The sequence below is a fragment of the Platichthys flesus genome, chromosome 6, assembly GCF_949316205.1.
Source record: "Platichthys flesus chromosome 6, fPlaFle2.1, whole genome shotgun sequence".
Classification (NCBI taxonomy): domain Eukaryota; kingdom Metazoa; phylum Chordata; class Actinopteri; order Pleuronectiformes; family Pleuronectidae; genus Platichthys; species Platichthys flesus.
The window spans coordinates 18,656,870-18,680,435 of NC_084950.1; the positions used below are offsets into that span (position 1 = coordinate 18,656,870).

General features: G+C 43.9%; 1 protein-coding gene across 2 annotated transcripts in view; it reads right to left on the bottom strand.

Annotated features, from left to right (window-relative positions):
* The window catches only part of wnt7bb (wingless-type MMTV integration site family, member 7Bb), a 31,323-nt gene extending 8,346 nt beyond the window's left edge, over positions 1 to 22,977 (bottom strand). Inside the window, exons 1-2 of one of the 2 annotated variants that reach the window (XM_062389970.1) lie at positions 22,421 to 22,977; positions 15,297 to 15,523 (exon numbers count right to left, since the gene is read on the bottom strand). In XM_062389970.1, coding sequence (XP_062245954.1) covers positions 15,297 to 15,523; positions 22,421 to 22,491 — 298 coding nt within the window. In that variant the 5' untranslated portion in view covers positions 22,492 to 22,977. Of the gene's footprint in view, positions 1 to 15,296; positions 15,524 to 19,717; positions 20,173 to 22,420 lie in introns of those variants that run through there. The other variant, XM_062389969.1, reaches the window with a different exon arrangement.
* Positions 22,978 to 23,566: the final 589 nt, after the last annotated feature.

Consider the following 23,566-nt stretch of genomic DNA (forward strand, 5'->3'; position numbering starts at 1 on the left):
GATAGCAGCCTGTGACATGCTCAAAAAGCAGATGAGACACATCTACGATGTGTTTTCATAGGTACAGAGTTTAAACATATATACACAACCTCCTGGCAGCTACAACAGATGTGGATCTGGTGAAAACTCAAAATAAAGTACTCTGTCATATAATGTAAACATTCAGTTACCTATAATAAATACGCTGTCAGACACTGCAGACAGACCCACAGTCGTATCCACCAAAAACAGAAATAATACCCTGAAATGAGCAAACGGACACAGTGTTTACATCTGCAGCAGCAAAGTACGACAATAAAGTGGAAATTATATGGAAACAAAACACACACAAAAAAACATGTTTCAGATGTGAGAGAAAAAAATACAACATGGCCCGTGTCCCTTTGCCTGACCAAATAAACTCTTAACCATTTTGAAGTTTACTAGGCATAAAATCTTTGCTTATTTTACCTCATTAAATGGAAGCAGACAGTGCAGTCAGATAGCGCCAAGTCTGCTAGTGTTAGCTGGCGCCTAGCCTAGCCCATCACAATTGTAAAATGTACGTATCTATAGTGTTTTTATGTTCATGGAGCTTTTTATCTGCATATTAGAAGCAATTTGCATGAAGCACTTCTTACCATACGGATTATACCCAGTCATCTGTTTTCCATTTCACTTCCTCCTCTCTCTTTTGCACCTCTTATTCTGGTCTCAGGGGCATTTTCTGAACTCTCAAAGATGTTTTCACCCAAAGCCACTGTTAATTTCCTACCCTGGCACTGGTGCTGCAGAGCTAATACCACGGCCACAGGTTTGCCTGGTGGGGACTGACTCACGACCGCTTTCTTCTCTGGTTAGCAGCAGAGCTGTGCCCCACCAGCTTGTGGTAACTTTCTGCTGCCCCCACCTCACACACACATGCACAAACGGAGTTGCCCAGCTGTAAACGTATGCACGTTCACATGCACGCACATGGCCAGTCAACGGCCACATAATAAAAATACACAACACACTGCCCTCCACCCTCACACACATGCACTGTTAAAAACACATTTGCACATAGACGCACAAACAGAGCGCCAGTTGTAATGTTTAAAACAGGATAAAGGCAGTTTCCAGAGAAAGGGTGGTTCCCGGAGCCGGAGATGCATGCCCATTTCTGGGCCCATTGAGTTGTGCTGCTCATGGGGAAAATGATGATGGAGCTTGTACTGGATGTCACCCCCCTGGTGGGTCTGGCACTGCCAAGGCTCTGCCTCGCCAAAAGGAAAGCCAATTACACAAGCCAGGGAACTGTGGTGATCAAGAACCTCTTTTTTTCTTTGTGCAACGAACCAAAAAACACATCAGAATTTTGGAAATCACATCTTTAGCACTTGAAATACACTGTCCACTTGGTATAAATATTCACTTGGAGCCTTCAGTCCAAACATGGTCATATAATGTGTGATAATATCCACTACAAAAAAATGTAGAGTAATGCTTGGACTGTAGAAAAACACATTAGAAGAAGATTAGAATCTATATATGACGAATAGAATGTGCCCAAAATAACAGAAATCAAGCTAACGGAAACCAAATATCACATGGTGCTGCTAATGTTCTGAACAAAACAAATACACTAATACAACCACAAGCAGGAAATTCCATATTATTACCAACAATGCTTTTGTTAATCATAGTGCATAATCACTGTGCTCCTGCGCCCTAAGAAAGGAGGGCCCTGCTTTGCTGAACAGACGTGTGGTTGATGAAATGCGGAGGAGGAGGGGAAAAAAAGCACCCATAACAGCAGCAGAAAGCCCTGAAGAAGCTGGCCCCAGAGTCCTGACAGCCCTCCAGGAGGAACCACCCTGGGATAGCCTCGCAAGCTGCCAGTGGAAAATTGGAGTGACCAGAAAAACCTCAATGAACTTGGAAACATCCAAGGGAGAAGAATGAGGGAATATTAAACCAGATGTCTAATGGAGTTTAGTGGCAAGTGTCTGCAACACTATCCAAGAAAGTAAGGGAGAAGATCAGTCTGGATTCACCCCGAACAGGTACAAGAGCCCATAAACAAGCATTAAATATCCCGTGATATCCTGGTGTCAGGAACGGAAACCGGAGATGCAGTGAAAGCTACACACTCAGTACGCCTTGGCCTTCACATTAACTGACCAAAACACTTTGGATGCCGGCCCCTGCTGGGATGCCCGTCATGTCTCTTGACCGTCTGCCAAAACAGGGACACAAAAAGAAGTCTCTGGATGTAGTGGCTCGCCGCTGAAATGGCAATCTGTGTTTAGAGCCGGAGGAAGGCACACCACGGGACAAATTTCACATGACACAGCACGGGAGATTTACAACTGACGACACTGAACGAGCCGTGCCGGTGCAATGTTTGCTAGCTGATCTGGCAACCCTACAGCTGACCTCAACGGGTCTCGTATCCGACACCGCTCACAGCCCATGGTGAGGCATGCTGCTGACAAGAGAGGAAATAGAAAAGATATACTGAAGAGACTTGGGCTACAGACTGAAATACAGCCCAAGGTCAGTTTTATTGTGCCCCTCCAGAGATAAAGGCATGAAATCTAAACTGAAGGAAAGTTTTCTAGCTAGTGAGCCACCAAATGGACAACAACAATGGCTTATATTTTATTATACCTATTATCTCACTGTCTGAATACCACAGTTGCATTTCTTGATTGATATTATGATAAAACTCACACGTGCATAATGGCTGTGTGTACAAGATTTACTTCCTGGCACCAAGAAAACGAATGACAACCAGAGTCACATTTCTTGTTTATGTCAGCGTCCTCGGCAACAAAGGTTGAGAGTTTGATTCTGCCAATTTGAGGTTGCACGAGCACATAAGAAGGTCTGCGGCCGACACGAGCTGCAGTGAAGCATGCACACACAGGACGCTGCAGCACAGATGCAACTTCATCACTACGAGTGTCGGCTGGAACACGGTGACTTGCCAAGCAACAGGAACACGAACACACACAAACACACATACACACACACACACACAGCTTGGGCCCGGCAAAGCCCAACAGTGCAGCTGAATGGCCTCTCCACACAAGCTGAGCCTGTTGGTGGAGCAGTGAAGGGGAAAGCTTTTTAAAGGCCCCCCCTCATCCCGGACATGCACTCAAAGTGCAGGGACATCGGAGGATTGGATTGCATAAGAAATTACATCATTTCAAAAACACAACGATACACTGGAGTTTTAAAACGTTGTATCCATTAAGCACAAGGACATCCTGTCAGAGACAAAGGCACCGCAGTGAACAAAGGGGAAAGTGTCACCTACTGGTGGCCAGGAGTCTTTGCACTTGTGGTATTGTTGACAGTGAATCATGAACTGGTAAAGCAACTTTTTTTTCACTTGAGTGCCAGGCGGTCAACAATCAGATCATCACCTGCCCCTTTGACGAATTTGTTGGCTAACTTTGTTGAGGTTGTTTTCCACCCTATTCTTTCTGAGCTGTGGCTCACAGGTTAGAAAGGGTTGTCCACCAACCAGAAGGTTGATGGTTCAATCCCCAGCACCTACAGTCTGCCTCTGAGGACTGGAAAGACAGTTTTTGAATGGTGTGCGATAGAAACAGCACTGTGCATAGCAGGAATGCATGAATGTGTGTGACTGAATGGATGAATGTGACTTGTGCTGTAAAGTGGTTTGAGTGGTCAGTAAGACTGGAAAAACCATTGTATAAATACAGTTACATTGACGTTACTGCACTTCCAGCATACAAATAAAATGAAAACGATCAAACTAAGAAGGTCCCCACTTTTCATTAAAAAAAAGGTATCTAAGATAAATTCAAAATATGACCTACTAATCGATGTGGTATGATTTCAACGTTGATCATGCGTGTAAGTATATATTCCATCAAAAGAGATATTTTTCCACACTCCACATATACAATATAATTATGACACCAGAAACACTGAAAACAAGCTCTAACCAAAGCCGTCTCTGCGATGGAACTGTGTCTCCAGGGCCTCATAGAGGGGGAAGAAAGCTGGAGGAAAATCCAGAGCTTTGTATACCAATCACTGAACTGGCTAGCGTGCTCTCTACTACTGTTTTCCGTTCCGCTTTATGTACCGTTGCTATGAACATATGCTCCCAGCAAATTATAGACAAAGTTGTGGTCCGTGAGGTTTGCAGCTCGAGGAATTAGCACAGCCATGTTCCTGTACAATAAAATAATATTGTTTCACCAGAACTAGGCTCCACATTCTCTGAGTACTCACATCATAGAACCGGGGAAGTGACACACTTTGGCATAAGGCTCACTATAGGGTCTCAAGCTTGATTTGTGTAATAAGGAGGGCTTTGAGCAGTAAAGCTAAAACAATTATGAGGGTATTTAACGTTGCCGGTATTAAACACTAAGAAACTTAGTAAGCTGCCTCCCAGGCGCAGAAAATTGGGCTGGCAGAAAAAACGTCTCCAAAGAATCCCTTTTATTCCCTGATCTCCCTGAGGTGGAGATGCTTTTCAGACTGAATACCGAGGCTTGCTAAAACAAGCACAAATCCTTCTTCCCACACTTTCATCCGAAAATTAGACCAAATGAGGACCTCACCTGCTCAGCTCAGAAACTGTGGCCCTGAATGTGCTGTAAACGGTCATCACTGAGTTCATGCGAGGACGGTAGTTAGCATTTTCCTTTATTTCGATCCCATTTGACTTCCGATGGAAACATACTTAGTGCAATATATATATATATATATCACACATCATATCATTGAAAACACCATCATCACTATAATCAACAAATCAAATACTCCACTGATGACATGTTTCCTCCATTGTTAAGAAACCTCCAGACCTAACATTTCCATATTTGCTGAAATTCATCAAACCCTCGGAAAAAAAACATCTCTCTCTAGTTCTGTTGACATCCTCTAAACTCCTACTTGCATCGCTTTGCCTCAAAGCCACTAACTCCCCGTCTCTCCCTGCGCTCTCACCTACGTGGGCCAGTAGCTGTGTGATTGTTGGCACATGTAAATGTCCAGTGGCAGCCCTGCGTGTAGAGAATACAGTGATCGGCCTGGGATTGTGCGGAACAAAGCGTGCCGTGAGATTACAGTTGATCCTCTCGCATCCTGTTTCCTCCTGCGTCTAGCAGCACTGGCAGACACAGACAGACGCAGATCCCACCGATAACACAACGCCGCAGGGAGGGATGGGCGAATGTCACACACACATAACACACACAGGGGCCCAGGGGTCAGGGCCCAGAAAGACCCTGGACCACGTCAGCAGACAGACGGTGGGTGGGCAGGAGGGAAAGAGAGAGAGTGAGAGAGGGGTGAGGGAAAGAAGTGGGACCCCAGCTCCCGACACACCCACACAGTCTGGGACAGAGACAGAGCTGATGAATGAACAAGGAAAGGGGGCCTGGCGATGATAGCACCGTTTGGCTGCAGAGGACGAGAGGCCCCCACCCTGCATGACGATGTTGTGGGCAGGGGATGTGAGGCGAAAAATATTGGGAGAAAAAGAGGAAGAGATGACCTTTATCAAGCCATGATGACCACAGCCCACACACTGGAGAACAACAAAGCATCAGACTGCCGTATCTGATAACGCTTGGGGAAAGATCCGACACACTGACACTCACAGAAACACACACAGATACATACGAGAGCTCTGTTTTCTCTGGGCTCACGTGGAGGAGGGCAGAGAGGATTACGGCAACCCACATCACGATGGGCTGAAAAATAGGCCTTTTATCCACCACTGTTCCACCATAACACAATGCCAGGTCATTTCCACACTCTTATCCACGTGGTATGGAGCACTCCGCTGCCTGGGAATGAATCCGCAGTGTTACTGGTATAGCTTGGCCCTACAATGTACCAGAGATGTTGTTTTGCGATATATATACCAACCGTAAATTCACCGCCCTTCCGTGCAAAAAATGACAAGAATTTCTATATCGTTATTATATCCTATAACAGAGTAGGGTGAATGAGTTAATAACCACAATTTGCGTTTAGAGTGCAAAACCAACAAGAAACAAATCCCACAAAGGGGAAAAACCTTGGCGGCAGCGAGATGATTGATGGCATTTTGGGAGAGTTCACCGGTGTCAAAGTATCCACTTGTGTGCTCTTGAAAAACCTCCAGTTTTGAAGAATGGCTTTTTCACTGTCTTTATTAGTCCTGGGCACAACACTCACTGCCAACGAACTAAGCTCATATGTCAGGCCGGCTAACGCTCATGTTCCTCAAGCCCGAGTTGAACTGTGAAGTTTCGCTCCGTAATGATGATGGCCTTTAAAATATAAGAAGCACAGAAATCTGTCATCTGTCACATTTTCTTTTTTTCTTGAATAATGATTGGGTTCGACATAGGTGGCTACAGTTCCACTGTGTGACGGACTTATTTGCTTTCCGGGGAAGAATGTTTATCCTGTAGCTGATATTTAACTTTCTATTTTTGAGACGGCATCGCTTAGTGATTTAAAGGAGTTCAGCTGAGCAAAATTAATATCTCAACTTGCATTTCCTTTTACTCTGTCAGAACGAGGAAACAAAGCAAGCACAGAACCACACAGTGATTTGAATAGATTTTCTTGTCCGTTCATTATTAACCTAAGGTTGGACTGTGACGCTGTACTTGCTTTCTGCAGGGATATGATTTCACCACAAATGACCATCAACTGATTCCGAGAAAGGGGAAGGAGCTCCGCCAGTGCGTTCTAAATCTGTGAGTATTCTGTTGTCTTCAAACTGAGAGATTGTAGTGCAGTGTAGGAGAGGAAATCTGCTTGAAATGTGGCAACACTTTAGCAACCTACAGCTATTGTAAGTATTATACTTGCACCTGATGTATGGAATCTTTAATGTGACGCTTAATTTTATTTTTTATTCACTACAACAATAATATTTGCTGTTATGCCACACAAATTTTCTTCAGTGCTGCTTGCATTCCCTGGCCAAGAAGGCGTACAGCTCTTTGGGGAAAACTTTATTGGCATTGCTTTGGTTCTCAAATAAGAAGCAAAACCATTAGTTTTTAATTCAAAACTGTGAGCTGAATGAATACACTGTATATTAGTTTTCATTTTCAAAAACAGTAAAGACATGTTAACCAAAATTCAGTTCACAGTCTCCCTGACATGCTGCATCCAAACAAAAACAGACGCCAAAACTTTAAATCTACAGTCAATTCTGGTTTTTAGAAACTGCATGCGAAGTCAAAGACCAGGCCAAAAGCCTCCTCCACTGTGATAACTGGGAATAGCCAAAAAAACAACCTCACCATGAACCATGTCGGCCTCTATCTTCCTGTAGTGACCCTTCTGCCTCCTCTGAGAGAGAGCCCAGCTTGGAGGAGTCCTGCATCTCCCCATCAAGTCTTTGCTGTCCAGAACTTCTTTCTTAACAAAGGTTTTTCACTGAACCTGCTGAGTTAAACTTTCTTTTTCTTATTCTGGTTGGGACCCTGAGGCAAATAACTCCTGGCAGATGGATCACTTGTGTTTTCACCAAGGAGAGGTGGATTAAAGAGGGATTGGCAGGAAGGTTTATACTATAAAGAAGGATGGGTAAATACAGACATGAAAACACAGTCTATTGTCTAACAACCGATCAGCCTAAGCCTTCATATTTTCGGGGGAAAGATTTCTTATCCGGTTTCCTTTTTCTCATTGTAAGTGTTTTCATGTTATCGGTCATGAAGCACAGCTTTGGGCAACAACTCAGTGAGGCACGATGTAGGTCACAGTGGAAAGGAGACCTTTCCCTGCGTCTTTTCAACAACAATAATATGTAACATCCTCCCTTCAATTCTACCCATAAGACAATTTGCTGCTTTAAACTGCAGATGAATTGTTTGTCACTACTATACAAATGGATCTGTAGCAGTCTTATCTCTCCAGCAAACGGCTCACCTGCTCAAGTGCAGCATCTATTCTTGTGCAATGAGCCAGAGGCAGCATGTTTGAACTTTTGTAATATTTCACTGCCGGCACAACAAGAAACCTCTTTCAGATGAAAAGCATGACTCAGGACAGTGACAAACTAGCTGGAAAGTCAAACAGAGTAACCAGAGCAGGCCGTTTTACGACAAGAGGCCAGTGTTGGCTTTTGATGCTGAGTGTAGCCGTTGAAAGGTGTCCATTTTCCAGCTCGCCAACATCAAGTGCATTGCAGTTTGAACAGAGCTGTGAGGTGCTCATGAGCAGAGCTTTCAAATGAAGGACAACTGATGCCTCACAAGAATGTTAAACGTTTTAAAATGAAACATATCACTATAGAAGAAATCTAGAATGGCATAGCTCCGCCAAGGCCCGATAGTCCCCTTCAATTCTCCACCCTGTTCATTTGTACGCAGTTCTGATACTATTAAACATACTGACAAGGTTTTCACTCCCTAGACTGAACCATGATTATCTCAGCAACACATTTGTGGTTGTTACAGGTTTCTAGCCCCATTTCTACGTGCCCCCTCAGGGTCATATACCTGATATACCCTTACAGCAAGTTTCGTCAAAATCAGCTCGGTAGTTGTTGTGTAATCCTGCAAGCAAACCAATCGACAGTATGTTTTGACCAACAGTAGAGGTTAAAAGATAACCTCCTCGGCATAGGTAAAAGGTACAAACATGTTGTGATAGTGACAAACATTTCTAAATAACTGAATCTATCACAGTGAGGAAGTAGAATACCACTTAAATTCAACCGAGTAGTGCTACAATACATGCACTAATTGATAACACTCCCCTAAATGTGCCTAATTCTTTTCATCAAGATCCACAAATTATTCCCTTCAAAATTGTTGAAAATAAAAAAGCCCATTCTTGCAGTGTTTAATTAAACCAGACTTTTACGGGTTCTTCCTCGTCTCATTCCCCATCCTTCCACGTTTAAAGGAAATCTGTTCTGTTTTTTTTAACAATCTTGCTGATGAACAAACAAAGACACAAACCAGGAGTGAAGACATATTCTCTTGGTGGAGGGATCAGGTATTATGTATATAATATAAGTGGAAGTATGGGGATATGGGGCAACGATCGCTCCCTGGATCTCAAACCCATCAACTTATGTGAGATGAGTTAACAGAAACCACATGGGGCTTTCAATGCACTTCACGCATGGGTGAATGCACTCAAATATGCATAATGAACCTGCATCATCAAATTACAGCCAGGGGATCAGCCTTGACAGGAATATTTAAAAAAAAACGCTTCATCCAGAAACCAGGCCAAGTATTATGATTGGAGGATTGACCACGTTTGCCATTCCTATCCTGAATATACGCCTCCTCCTGACTCACTGATGGATCTATCTCTAATTTTATTATTACTTCTTAATAGACTGCAACAATCCACTCGATGACACCCATTTCTGTTCGCGCAGGGTAATTCATTCCACATTTCTACAGACCAACGGTACTGACTGGTGCCAACACCATGGCAGGTCACAGGGTGGGGGGGGACTGCTAAATCTGCTTTCGCAGAGGAAACGGAGATGCGCTTAAATTGCGAGTTTCAAATCTCATTGCAAGTTTATGCTGTTGTCCTCCAATTTGTCAGTTAGGGCACAATGAGTGAGCCAAGTGCTTTGTGCAAAACGGAGAAACTGTTGAGGTAAAACTATAACATGAACAGGGATGCTTTCATTTTTCCATCAATCCATCTGCCCTCAAGTCTTGTGTTCAGCAGAGTGTCAGGGAACAAGGGAGGTACCAGAATGAAGCTCTGAAGTGAGCACCCTTTTCTGTTTACAGTAGATGGGTGAAAATAAGAATCAAATGACCTGCCTTTGACACCAAATCACGTCTGCTGAATGAAGATATCTCGGGCCATGTAATGCTTGATCACCCAACTATTAATGTGTGCTCTCTTGGAAAGCAAATGTAACACCATGGAGCAGCTCCAGAACAGGGGAGACAGCCTCCTAGAGCAGAGAGCATGCATTAATCTTGCGGTCGGCTGATCTCTAGCTCTCTAAAGAAAAAAAAAGAGCCAACATCTCCCTGTAGTACAAAACTAAGAGTGGATCACAGAGCCGGGGGAAAGGTTTAGTGTTCATAATTTGGGGGATTTGAATCAAAAACTTAAATGGGCGCGGAACGGGAATAGCTTTTCCCCCGTACTTGATTATGATGATGTGGGAATCTGTAGATTCGGAGAAGGGATTGGAACATTTTGTTGAAGGGGTGTATTCTCTGATTTCATATGCCATGCAGAAGAATTCCATAATATATAAAGACGTGGTCGAACAACGTGGATACATCTTCAATCATGAAAGACAAACACTGGAAACTATCACGTTGTGATGGCAGCTTGGCGGCGAGGTGAAGAAAATGCTAAATCATTCACTTTTCCAAAGTTTCACACCGGCACGTGAAGAGTATTTCAACAAATAGAAATAACTGAACAACGTTACCTTTGAGGTTTATGTAAGAAAATTTGGCAGAACTTTCTAAAGCTGTGCTAGAGATATAGCTGGTTAACTGTGCAACTGCAGATCTGTTCGTTGTTGCAAGATGAGCCCATTCAACTCTTTCAATGGGCAGTTGTATCCAAGTTTAGTTGAGTGGACTTCTACCCTGATCGCTCCCAAAAAAACAAAACATACAAGGAGGACTCTGGGCCTTTAGCTCTCACTGTTGATCACTGCTCTGGTAAGTGATGGTGGGTGGCACAGCTAACACCTGCCTGGTTTTAAGACAGAGGTTTCTGGGAGTTACAAGAACAACATATATTGTTGATGATTCCCTTTCCTTCAAACCCCACATTGACAATCTTGTGAAGAAATTGAAACTTAAATTGGGCTTCTTCTTCAGGCACAAATTTTGTTTCTCTTTTGGGGTGAAAAAGCGGCTTGTCACTGCAACGTTTTTATCCAGTTTAGATTATGGAGATTTGATTTATATGAATGCCTCAGCTAAATGTCTATGTAAGATTGATGCTGTTTACCATGCTTCTCTGAGGTTTATCACTAACTGTAAAGCCCTGACCCATCACTGTGAATTGTATTCTCGAGTGGGTTGGCCCTCTTTGTCCACCAGGAGGCTGGGACATTGGTGCACTTTTATTTATAAGGCCATGCTTGGGCTACTGCCATCATATATTTGTAATTTAATCACACAGAAAAGTGTTGCTTCTTACAGTCTGCGCTCAAACAATCAGATGCTTTTGTTAGTTCCATTGGCCCGCACTGAATCAGGAAAAAGGGCATTCGTCCACTCTGCTCCCACCACATGGAACTGGCTGCAAAACCGAAATGATTTCTTTGAACGCTTTTAAATCTACGATGAGAGCATTTCAGACCACTTCTTTTACTTGTAGATGTTTTTTATGAATTTTAATTTACTTGTAACTGTTTTTTTATCATTTTAATTTCTGTTTATATGTTGTGAGTGTAATATTGTGAGTGTACATATGTTATTTGTTGCTGCCTCTTGGCCAAGACTCCCTCGGAAAAGAGGTTTTTAATCTCAACGGGACTTTCTTGGTTAAATAAAGGTCAAATAAAAAAAAAAAAATGTCATACCCGCAGTCAGAAACGATAGTAACACAACATCTGGATATGTCAGCCACTGTGAGTACTGTCAAATAGTAATTACATTAAAAAAAAAAATGTTTGGGAAACTATTGTTATCATTGTTTTTCTCATGAACAGCTGAGTCAATATCACTAGAAGCAGCTTCAAAAGCAAGTCCACAAGCAAGTTGCTGGTCCGTAAATTAACCGGATACCTGAACCAGTTATTTGATCACACTCTCATCATAGCTCAGGAGCTTGCCAAATGTGTGGTTATTTTAGTCAACAGATCAGCAATCCATGCTCACAACTTTAAATGTTTATCGTCGATCAACAAATCCATATCTCACTCATGACATAACAAACCTGTGCAAGGTAGGGGTTTGTCCTATATTTCATTGTGTCAGTTCAGGTCAACTCAATACAACTTTATCTATGAGCATCTGGCTTGATCTTTATCTCCATTTATCCATAATGATTATACTAGGGTGTCTGTATTGGTAAAAAATAAGTTATTGATGTTTCTAGAATCCGCACAAGCCTGTTCATCGTCCGGTCCGAAAAGCTGCTGTGTGCACCTCAGTGCAACCATGGGTTCAACCAAACACTGTCAAGATGCACAAAGGTTGCAAAATGTTCTCCTTCACACCCTCAGGGAGAGCAGAAATAAATCCATTCACTTGGAGAAGAGGCACAAAGAAGAGGCAGCATTTCTTACCGTTTTCAAAAAGAGTCAAGCTGCAGCGCGAGAGAATCAAACACAGATATGGAGCCATAAAACGATACAATCTGTAGTCCAGAGAATATTCAAACAACTTCAACTTCTCCTGCCAGATTTGCTGTTTGGATCAAACATATATTTCATGTTAATCTTTGCAGTATAACTCTCCTCTCACTGTATATAACCTCTGTGTGTGACTCACATTCGACAGGAGAGGGTGCGATCTGTGGTGATCTTCATGGAGAAAAATACGAAAAGAAAATGAAATTTAAAAACGTCTCTGTAAATCTGCCATGGGAACCCTGAGCTTCACGTTGGGCTAAAAGAGGACGTCATCTGATATTTTATTGAGAAGTCCACCGAGTCCCATCATTATTGAACAATCATGGCAGGCCCAGTAGTCATCGTTCTCCGACCAGAACTGGACACAAACAGTGACGTTCTCCGCATGGCCATTTATTTGTGCGGATCTACTATGGAAACCAAGCAAGGGGAAGGATACGAGAGCATGAAATTCAAATGACGCCATTTCTGAGCGGGATTTAAATGTCGCATTGCTCACCAAAAAGTCGAAGAGCCCAATGGTCTCAACCTGATTTAGCTCATGCATCCGATCCACAAAGAAGTGTGACAATGCTTAAAAAGCCACATTAAAGAACAAGGACACCGTGAGTTAGAATTACTACATGTGGACTTATACACTACAAAGTAAGAAGGAATACAAATGCTTCCAATGCTTTAAACAGACATGAAAGCACAGAATAATACCATGTTGAGTGGTGAGGAAAACAACATGCGCTGCATTACAAAAGAAAGTGCCACATTCACAACAAAGAAAAAAGTTCTTTGGGAGACGGAGCTGGAGCTAATTCAGCTGCTCCCTTCAGAGGGGTGATTGTTAACAGAGCCACCAAATTAAATGCACAGCGCAGCCACAACATAATGCCAACAACGTATCTCCGAAATTAAAGGAAATGTATAAAAAGCCCTTTAAAACAAAAAGGAGGCCAGCGGAACGCCGAGTTTCTCAAAACAAAAAGCTCCGTTAATGTAAATGTTTGTCTGCTTTAGGTTTTCTCCCGCATGTGTACGTGCACGACACACTCATGAGCCAGCCAAGCATGGACACAACCAATTTACCCCGATAAACAACAGATGTGTCCATCTATTTTAGTGCGACAAGCATTCTGCTGCAATAACACCATTAGTTGTCTCCTCATTTGCGATATCATTTTTCAACCATACGTTTTCCCCATTAGGACTCCAGAGCCGTTGGGCAAAGCTTTTCCATAACATTGGCATAGGCATGGACGGTCGGCATGCTCCTAACCAGCAGGCTCACTGTGGGACCTACATCAACAGAAACCAGAGCACACTGCAGAAATACAACATTGTCAATTGAAATGAAGACAACTATGATGGGCTGGAATCAGCAGTATATGAAATCCTCTAGAGCAATGCCAATGGTTATACAATAGAGAGTGATAGAGGGGGGTGTGTTGCTGGTTTGAGTTTTGACTGTGTGACGTGTGCAGCTTGGGGTTTGGCTTGTGAGGAGCCACATTTCATGGGGTTCAGATGGTCGCGGGCTGGTACCACATTTTTGTGATACTCCTCACTGTTTCTTCAAGCTTAGACAATAGGATGGGTCAGAATATGTGTTGTGTAACCTCTTTTCCCTTTTCAACAGGAGAGTGACTGGATTTATCACTGTCATCATTACCAAATGAGTCATGATCGGTGATGGGAGGCCTCAGAAGAGTTGTCTACCCTCAGCTGTGATTATTTGGTTGAATCCGCTGTGCACAAACACACACTGATGAAGCTCTATCACTCATATTAATTGCTAACAAGCAATGACGACATCACTTACACAACATTACAACTTTTATCTTCGACAGTTGTCGTATTGCTGTTTAAAGCAACACTGTGTAACTGTATTACCTTCAAATAGAAGCTTAAAAATAAGTTAAGCTTCAGGGAGAATGGGCAGCTTTCGTTCTCACTCCCCAACCTCAATATCCGTTATTGCTTATTGGTTCTCTCTCCTGTGAGAAGTTCCTAACTGACTGTTTATGTTTAAATTAAGTTATAAGTTAGTGGGACTACACAGTCTACACAGAGCTCTCCTCAACACATCGATACGCTCTGTTTTTTTCTACATAAAAAACCCTTATCGCTCGCACACATAGCTAAAGAGAATGAATCACCAAGTTTTGCTATAGAGGGCGCTGTTGCTGAGTAAAAGCAACTTTCTGTTGCTTTAAATTTCAATGTAAGCCTCTTAAAAGGAAGAATTCCATACTGTATAACAGTGTCTTAAATTGTGCACATGGTTTGTTGGTTTATCAGGAAATCACTAGAGCTGTATGTTGCTCAAACTGAAATCATGTTCCGAACTTAGATGCCATTTTTATGACCATCTTGTGCATCATTTTCCAAACATACAACCAAGCCTGCTCTAGTTCAAAAGGACATTTTTGGTGTTTTGTGAAGCTTGGCCGGGTAAATTCTGTGTGGGTTTTCTCCAGTTACTCTGGCTTCTTCCCACAATTCAAAGACATTGGGTTAATTGGTGTAAATGTTGATGTATGTTGTCCCTTGGATATGCTGGCGACCTGTCCAGGATTTGACCCGTCTCTCACCCAATGTCTGCTAAGATTGGCTCCAGCTAAACCCCTAACTCTCAAAGTATAAATTGTATCCTATAGATAATGGATGGATATTAAATTCCCCCGAGCCCCAAACTCACTGCGTTGTTGACTGGTACAGGTTAATCTTTTAATGTCCAAGAGTTTATGCAACATATGTGTGTGATGCTCTATCCAGCAGAGCTAACACTCAGTCAAAGTAACAACTCAACACAAACCTGAGGATGAACATAAACCTACGTCCAATCTGACTTCTGAGAAAAAAATGTATCTCACTCATGAAAGAAGTCAGTAGGTAGCAGAAAAAAAATCAGCAGGAATCTATTCAATCAAGCTGAACCTCTAGAAGGTTCTCACACAGTCAGCCACACAGGAGCACACCCACCCACCCACTGTGACCTTTTCCCTTTTGTGACAGAACCCAGACTGACCTACTCGCAGCTCCTGACCGAAGACTGTCCTTTCTCCCAGCGCCGAGCAGTTCCAGCGTCCGTATCGGAACTGGTACTGACACTCATTGATGCCCATCTGGGCGCCTTCACCAACAACAATGATGGCGTCCGGGCGGCTCTGGCAGATGGCCCGCTGGCGAGGTGCCAGCCCGGGAATCTTGTTGCAGATGATGTTGGCACCCAGAGCCACCACCGAGGACAGGGCCCTGCAGAGAGCAAGAGAAAACACACCACCACACATGCACGTGAGCATTCGTACACGACCTTAATGCAGACACAAACACATGAATATGTTACAACACACAAACACTCATGCATAGTTGCACACACAGACGTACAAATACAAACACAAACTCAGTTCGACGTTCCAGAGAATGGTCACGCTGACTCCTTGAATAAAGTGTTAATATGAAGTGAAGGCTGCACTGCATGAATGGACTAATATTGAATGGATTAAAAGGTAAATATGAAACCTGAAAACGGAATCCAGTATAAAACATAAAAATACACACAGGGAAACTTGCTAAAACAGCTCAGAGGGAGAAAACATGATGCCCCTCTGACGACTGACAACGCCATTCCACATCGGTCTGAATGTGGTGGGACTTTGAGTAATGAGTTGGGGTTTGTGTGCTGTTAGGTAACAGAGTGGAAGGAATAGTAGCAAATGCAGCATATACACTTGACTTGGTGCTTTGTGAGGCAGACGCAGGCTTCACTTCCTAACCAAATGTCACTCAAAAATATTATCCCTTAAGATTTGTGTGACTGTGTGTCCCGAAAGTTATTCGCAGTGTAAAGTGTTGCCTATAAATTTCACGAGGCTGCTTTTAGTTCAGCCACATCCTACAACTGCTGCGCATGGAAAATATGTAAGGTTTTCAACACTGTTCATCTTAATTTGTGGAGTATAACCGGGCTGTATAGAAAACGACACACAGCCCCGGCTCAGCTCTCCTCGGGGAGACTTCATCACATCTGATCGCTCGATGTGATAATATCAGAACATATGTCAAAAGATAGTTTCCTAACCGCCACGAAAGCCAAAACAGATTACGGCTGAAACAAAGCACTGACTCCCTCTCTGTATATAACCCTCGAAACCATGTAGATACATGATTTTTAAACAGGGAGCAGTAAAGGATCGAGAGAAGCATACAGTTTATCCCGAATTTGAAGAATGACGTCGACCTCCGAAGGATTCACCGCAGATGGGAGCAAACTAAAGCCGGGGAAGTTGTGTGTCAGCGAAAAGCGACGCGGGTGTGAGAGGGTTGAAGAGGAAGAATGGATAAAGGGAGAGACGCTAAGAAACATAGACCCTGACTTTTGTGTATTCTAATTCACAGTGACGATGGTAAGCGATCCCCCTGGATTAAAAACTAAGATATGATCGCCGATAAGAAATCTTTCTAAGAAAACCAATGTTCCTTTTTCCATATAAGTCTCTGCAGACAGACAGCAAAACATAAATCTTAATTTCTAATAGGTTGAAATAAATCCTTGCTGTACTGAGACGTGTATCTGATTCCAAACTCAGGACTGCACACAGTAAAATATTAAAGGTGCCATTGTGTGAACTGTTTCCACTATTTAAAAAGAGAATCACAAGCAAGATCTCCTCGGTACAAGAGGACAATTCATTTTGCACCACTACACTGTAAACTGAGGGCCGTAGCTGAACAACAACTGAGTACTTGTCTTACAAAAGATGAAATTCATCAGGTGCATTCAGTGTCCACGGTAAACACTCAGGCCCGCGGGCTGCATTCAACCCCTCTTTGCTCCCTCAGCTGTTAAACAGGCTTGAACTCCTCTGACCCTCTGCTGTATGTGCTGGTTGTTCGTGGCAACGGTGACATCTACGTCTGTACAAACCAAAAGGTCAGGCTCTTGAAAACAAGGAGCGCACAACTGCAGAAATCCACTTTCTTGCATTATGAGTGTTACAGATGAACAGATCCGGTCTGCTTATATACAATCTCCAGCTCATAAAAATGCATATATCACATTTCAGTTCCCTGCACAGAAACTGATACAAAAGCACGCTAGTGTTTTCAAATCTTACAAACACAACTCCTGTATTCCCCTCTTGGCTTTTTCACACGTCTTTCACCGGCTAATTCACAGAATCACAGTCTATGCCACGGGCAAACCCAAACCATCAGACGACACCAAACAGAGAATTCCACAGCTAAGCTTTTTAAATCCCTGCATCATCAAAGTGCACAGATGCGATCCTGTTTGCTTAGCGTTACATACTGTGTGTGTACGCCAGCGGCTTGTGGACAGCTCGCCTACGGACACACTTCCATCAGACAGACAGACAACAGAGACCTTAGCTACACTGAGAGCACACATCACACATGTGGCCTGTTTGGATGATCAACATCAAGTCTATACAGTTCAGGACGAGTGATTTAAAGTATCATTCAGAGTGTTGCAACAGAGAGAGGAGCTGGGAAATTTATAAGCAACAGGTGGCAGTTTTTGTTTTACCATATAGTGCATATACCCTAAACTGCAAATAACATAAGAGGTGTTATTTGCGTATGTGCATTTTGCAGTACATCCGATAAAATTCAATATGTGTCAGACACTTTGAGGTGACACCGTTTTTAACGTCAATGTTAAAGAGGATTTTCAGACAAAACAATGGTTTTCCGTCTATGTTATATTGATTACAAAAATTTAACTGCAGGAAAACCCGTCTGACATCCAACCTCAGCCTGACTCTAAATTACTTTCTTTGGGGAAAACTTTATTCTGAACCAGTGTCAGTGGTGAGGGGAGCTTACAGATTTTTTAATGGCGGGGTAGTGTGGCCTTAAGTGAGACGATACACTCTACGTCACGACATACAGTGTGCTCACAGCCACCTACTCCATCACATGGAACACTTTGAACCTAGCTGACATGCTATTAAGCTCCCGGACGTGCATCTTCTGCTGAGGAATGCACTCACAAAAATGCCAGAGACACAACTTTAACTAAGTCAATTGAGTAAATGCCCCTTCTCTCTCTTTTTTTTGTAAGACCGGGGAAATACCTGTTGTTTTAGTGATGAATATGATTTCCCCTCTGTTGAAAACACAAGAGCATGCAGTGCATCAATGCCGTTTGGTATCATAAAATCCTTTTTACATCTGTTTTAAGCTACTCTATCCACACTGGTCTAACCAGTGTGCAGTGGCCCAAAAGCTCTGGATGGAAAGATCCTTTCGCCCACTACTCTACACATTTTACAGTGCCATCACGGGTTTCGAAAAAAGAGACGTTGTATTGATTTTGAAGCCATATTCAATTCTTTCTCCTCAGAACATTGTTTTGGCTAATGCCCAGCAGAAAACACAGAAATGATCAAAACCAACAATGGCATGTTGCTTTAACGTGCAAGCCATCACTACATCGAGTCGTGTCGCCCACTTTTAAATGGAAACCAAAAACCACATCTATTTCGGCATCAGGTTTGGGGTCTCCGTGCAGAAAAAGGAGGGAGCACGGGGTAAGTAATTATTTTTGAAGCTTCAAGAAAGCCAGTGTTGTCCTGCACGAGTAATTCTCCTTTAATTCAAAGCCACAGCGCATTACAGTGTCAATCACTGTACGTTGCAGGGAGATATTTTAAGTCGCGGGTTCAAACGATAACAATCGAAACACAGAGAATCAAGCAGGGGTGACGTCATGCGCGGAGATAATCTTTCACACGCTCTGACAGGTTAACGGTGCTCGCATGCGTAAAAAGGAGAACTGAGTTAAAATCCGCGCACCAGGCACAGAAGACTGGTTCTCAGCATCCAATTGTCTTGAACATCTCTGCCACTCTGTGGCCAAAGCGGTTCTATGTAGCAGTTACCAAGTCGTTTTATTTTTCTCATCTTTACAAATGTTTGCAACTCGACACTTTAATCCAAACAATCGCAGCTTTTACTCACAAGGAATTCCTGTCCGCCGGCAGACGGCACATTAAAGCGCGTAAAGGTTTTCAGCTAATTAGTTTATTCCCACATGGATCGTTATCCCGGAGACGTTTCCACTAATGAACGTCCTCATTGTGAATCTATATGAGATTTTGCGCACGCGTGCCATGAGAAAGTGTGAACCATCCCCTACAATTACATTCAATTCACTGTCAAAGTTGCTTTGCTGTTCCGCCTGTTCCCCTGCGCTCTAATGGCACAAAGTAAATAAGTTCAACCGATTCTCCGAGCTGTGGACGCGTACATCTATGAGCGCTGTATCTCAGAAACGGCGTTTAATGGAGAAATTGAAATAATGCCCCGCTATCCGGTCAGAAGGCTGAACAGGAGCCGAACCGAACCCGCGTCTTTGTGTTGAGTGCGGCTGAGCGCGCCGCTGTCTGGAGTTCATCAAGGAGCCGTTAATTGGCTCAGACTTACAGGTAGCTGCCACTCGTCAGGATGAGGAAGATCTGCGGGTAGTAGACTGACAGCAGTACACTGCGCGACGAGAAGATGATCATGATGACATTGAGCAAATGGCCACGTTCGGACTGAGATAAAACAAAAAAAAAATCCCTTAATTTCACGGCTTTAAGTCCCTTTCGGCTTGAAATCAGAAAAAGAAGAAGAAGAAGGAGAAGAAGGAGAGGTGCTGTGCGTCTCCCGAGTCTCTCTGGTGCGGCGGCTCTACGCAGCAGCTCCGAGCTCCCAGGGCCGTGTGTGCGCTGAGATTGGCTCTGTCATCTCTCAGCGGCGCAGGCTGTTGCACAGGACTGCGGGTTCCTGAGCCGGAATGATGATGATGATGGTTTTAGGGATTTCGCATGGCAGAGAGGAGCTCTCTCCTGCTCTCATGAGAGTCGCGGCTGCCATTGGGCAGGGAGAGACACTACGATATCCGCCCACTTTGCCACACCGGGACAATAGGGTGACACTGATCCGATCCCCGCTGGATTTGCGCGAGGTTTCATTCATGCACCCCTCCTCACACACACACACACACACACACACATACTGAGGACGACGCACACGCACACACACACTCCTCCTCCGCCCCCACCACCATCCAGCCCAAAAATAAACAAACAGACGCTGGCTGGCCCTCGCATCATAATCGCAGCTACATGTGCAAAAAATCAGCATGTGCCACTCTGAATCAACAACTTGGTGCGATATTAACACGCAAGAAAAATGTCTTTAGAATGTGACAGAAACGATTCTCGTTATATTTTCTGTGTGGGTCTCTGAGAGTTTTGTGTGAGGAAACGTTTCCCCCCTTCTTCTCGTATGATATCCTTTTAAAAAATGGCTCATCGTTGCAGCATCGAGACCTCTGGTAGCAAGTGTTCCTATGATATTTCCACACAGAGACAAAGCATGTTTGTGGGCCTTGGATATGGCTCTCAATGACCTTATTATTTCCTGTGGTGAGACTATAGTATTCCTATAGGCGTCTGCAATGTGCGCGCTGTCTGCCGCGCTCCGGGGCCGTTTGATGGCCTGCTATACTCAAACACTCGTTTTGTGACCCTGCAGTAAAAACTGTACAATCATCTCCTCAGATTGCACCGCTGCCGCAACGACCTATGCAAATGTGAAAGGTATAAAAATAGCCCCCTCTGTGTTTTCCGTGATCGGATCTGATGCGCATGGAAATAAAACACTTGGGAGCTTAGAGCAGGGCTTTGGAAAGGGGTGAGGGGGGATGGGGGGGGGGGGGGCAGCATCGTGACGCTCACTCAACACCTGCAGGCTCCAGCCACTATAAATGAGGAGGGTACCATGAAAGATGTAGACAGGGGGAGAGAGAAAAGGTGGATGGAAGGAATGAGCTAACTGCTCAGGGTTAGAAAACACGTTTGGAGATGACTGCCCCCCCCCCCCCCCCCACACACACACACACACACCATGTCGGTGCTACCGTCATATGATACGAGCATCTGTGGAACGTGAAGTCAGTTTACACGCTTCACTCCACATGAGGGAGGGCTGACACTGTCTGTTTGATTCACTGCGGCGGCGGGAGGAAGCTCTGAAATCAGTTCAAGTGCCTTATTGTTGTGCAGACAACTGGACTCTATCATTTTAGAAATTATTTATGAAAAAGGAAAAATGGGATTGATCGCCTGTTACCTCTGGTTGTTTCATGCGTAACTGGTTAGGCTATTAAAAAAACAAAAAGAGGAAGTAGTGCGAAAAAAAGTTCTTTTATTAATAATCTATTATAGTGACTCAAGGGTTTTAGCAGGCCTAGTATATATTTATTTTCTGCATCATCCTGTACCAGGTTTACACTGTTGCACCCTTCACTGTATTCTGGGCCCGTATGGTTTATTATTTATTTAAGTATATTGCATTTAGGTTGTAGTTAAAGTTCCAGGTGGTAAGCATCAAACGTTGAAATTGATCAATTTTACTATTCAGTAAATTTTACTATTCAGCATAAGTATTTTTACCACATAACCATAAAATGTTGCTTCCCTATGCATGCACATCTATACAAAACAACACCAGATATATAATCTGTAAGGATTGTAACGTGAGCGTGTGGTTTCCTAATATGTGATCATGCTTGAGAAGCACTGCTCTGGAGAAGGAAGCAATAGAATAAGTCTCTCCGTGTTTAATGCATCAAGGTGAGCTATTGCAAAACAGGTAAAAACTCCGACTGGGCAATGGAATGTGGAAATACAACTCAGTCCGCCGCTATTAATGAAGGTATGCAGGGGCGAGCTGGATCTGGAGCGGAGACAGCGGCTCAAATGATCTGGTGCGACAATGGAGCAAGATTCTCCTGAGGTGAACTTAATATCCCCCCCCCACCCCCCCACTCCCCACCCCACACACACACGCACACACCCTGCCAGACAATACACGAATCGATCATATTAGTCTGGTGGCGTGAGACCTAATCTGCCACCTTTACGCACGACGCACGCAGGTCTGAATTCACAGAATTATTAAAATATGGAAGTTATATTTAAATACACCTGCTGTTAAAAATATTTTCCGCGTTTAGAGGACTGAGGTCAGAGGGCACTCGATGCTTCCCTGTAAAGACTTTATGTCGCAATACATTTGAAGCTCAGCTTTTGCGCATGTGAGCAGCGCGAACCACAGGTAAGACAAACAAACACTCACCCGAGCCGGAGGTAAATGATGCCAAAACACAGCAACACGTAGACGCTCCGCTTTCGGAGGGGCTTGTGCATGATCGTTGCCACTTTGTCGAGGGGCCATGCACCGTAACGTGAGGTGGTCGCACTGTTTTTCCTTCACATTGGCAGCTTCCCTCTAACCCTTCCAGATGCACGTACGCTGCCTGTTTTCCGCGACGTCGATCCGAAGCGCCTTAGAAACCTTCTGCCGTGTGGAATCCATGGTCCGGCGGCACAGGTGAGATGCTGGGCGAGGAGCTGCGAGGTGCCAGGGAACTCCAAAGTGAAACTCGAGGGAGGGTCGGACTTGCAAGGTGACTGAGTTCTTGGAGGAAGTGCCTCCTGTTCGTCCCTACTTTCACGACAGAGCACTAATTAACAATTCCCATTTCCTGCGCCCTGCAGTCAGAAAACCAGTATAGGTGCGCTTCCTGCAGTGCTCTGCCAACCCCGTGCGTTTCACTACCTTTAAAACATGTTCAGCAATCTGAAGACATCTCAAGCTCAGTCCACGTTACTAACTTCCATCATCCAGGTGCTCTACAGGTAACAAAGGGGCTGCACTCCTCCTCCTCCTCCTCCTCCTGCTGCAGCATGGAAATATGCAGGGGATGGGACGGGCTTGCAGACTGTGCTCTGCACGTGTAGTTGTTGTACAGAAAACTAAAAGGAACCGGGTGCAATGGCCCTTTTATAGGTCCTTGTTCCAGCCGAGGCTGGTGTTTGTTGCTTACAACAGTGGGTATTTGCCTCACCAGTTGGGGGGTTCCCCGGATGGACTGCACCACAACAGTAAGGCCCATAAAGCCAAACAGACGAGGAATGACTTTCCAGCTGTGGGAATAAAAAAAAAAAAAAAAAGACCAATGCATGACGGATAATGACTAATAATAATGATGTGGCGTCATGTATCAGGGGGGTTCTGTCAGCCACTTTGATTAACAGTGCATTGCATGAATCAAATGACACAAACACAATATTAACAGTCCCATTACTTGGGGGGTCTTGAGTCCGGATGATGTGAATTTTGAGCAGATGTTGAGAATACAGAGTCACATCCTTAGGGAGCTGTTGTTTGACGAAGAAGACTCCCTCTGGTGGCAACTAGACACTGCTGAAGTGATGAGCT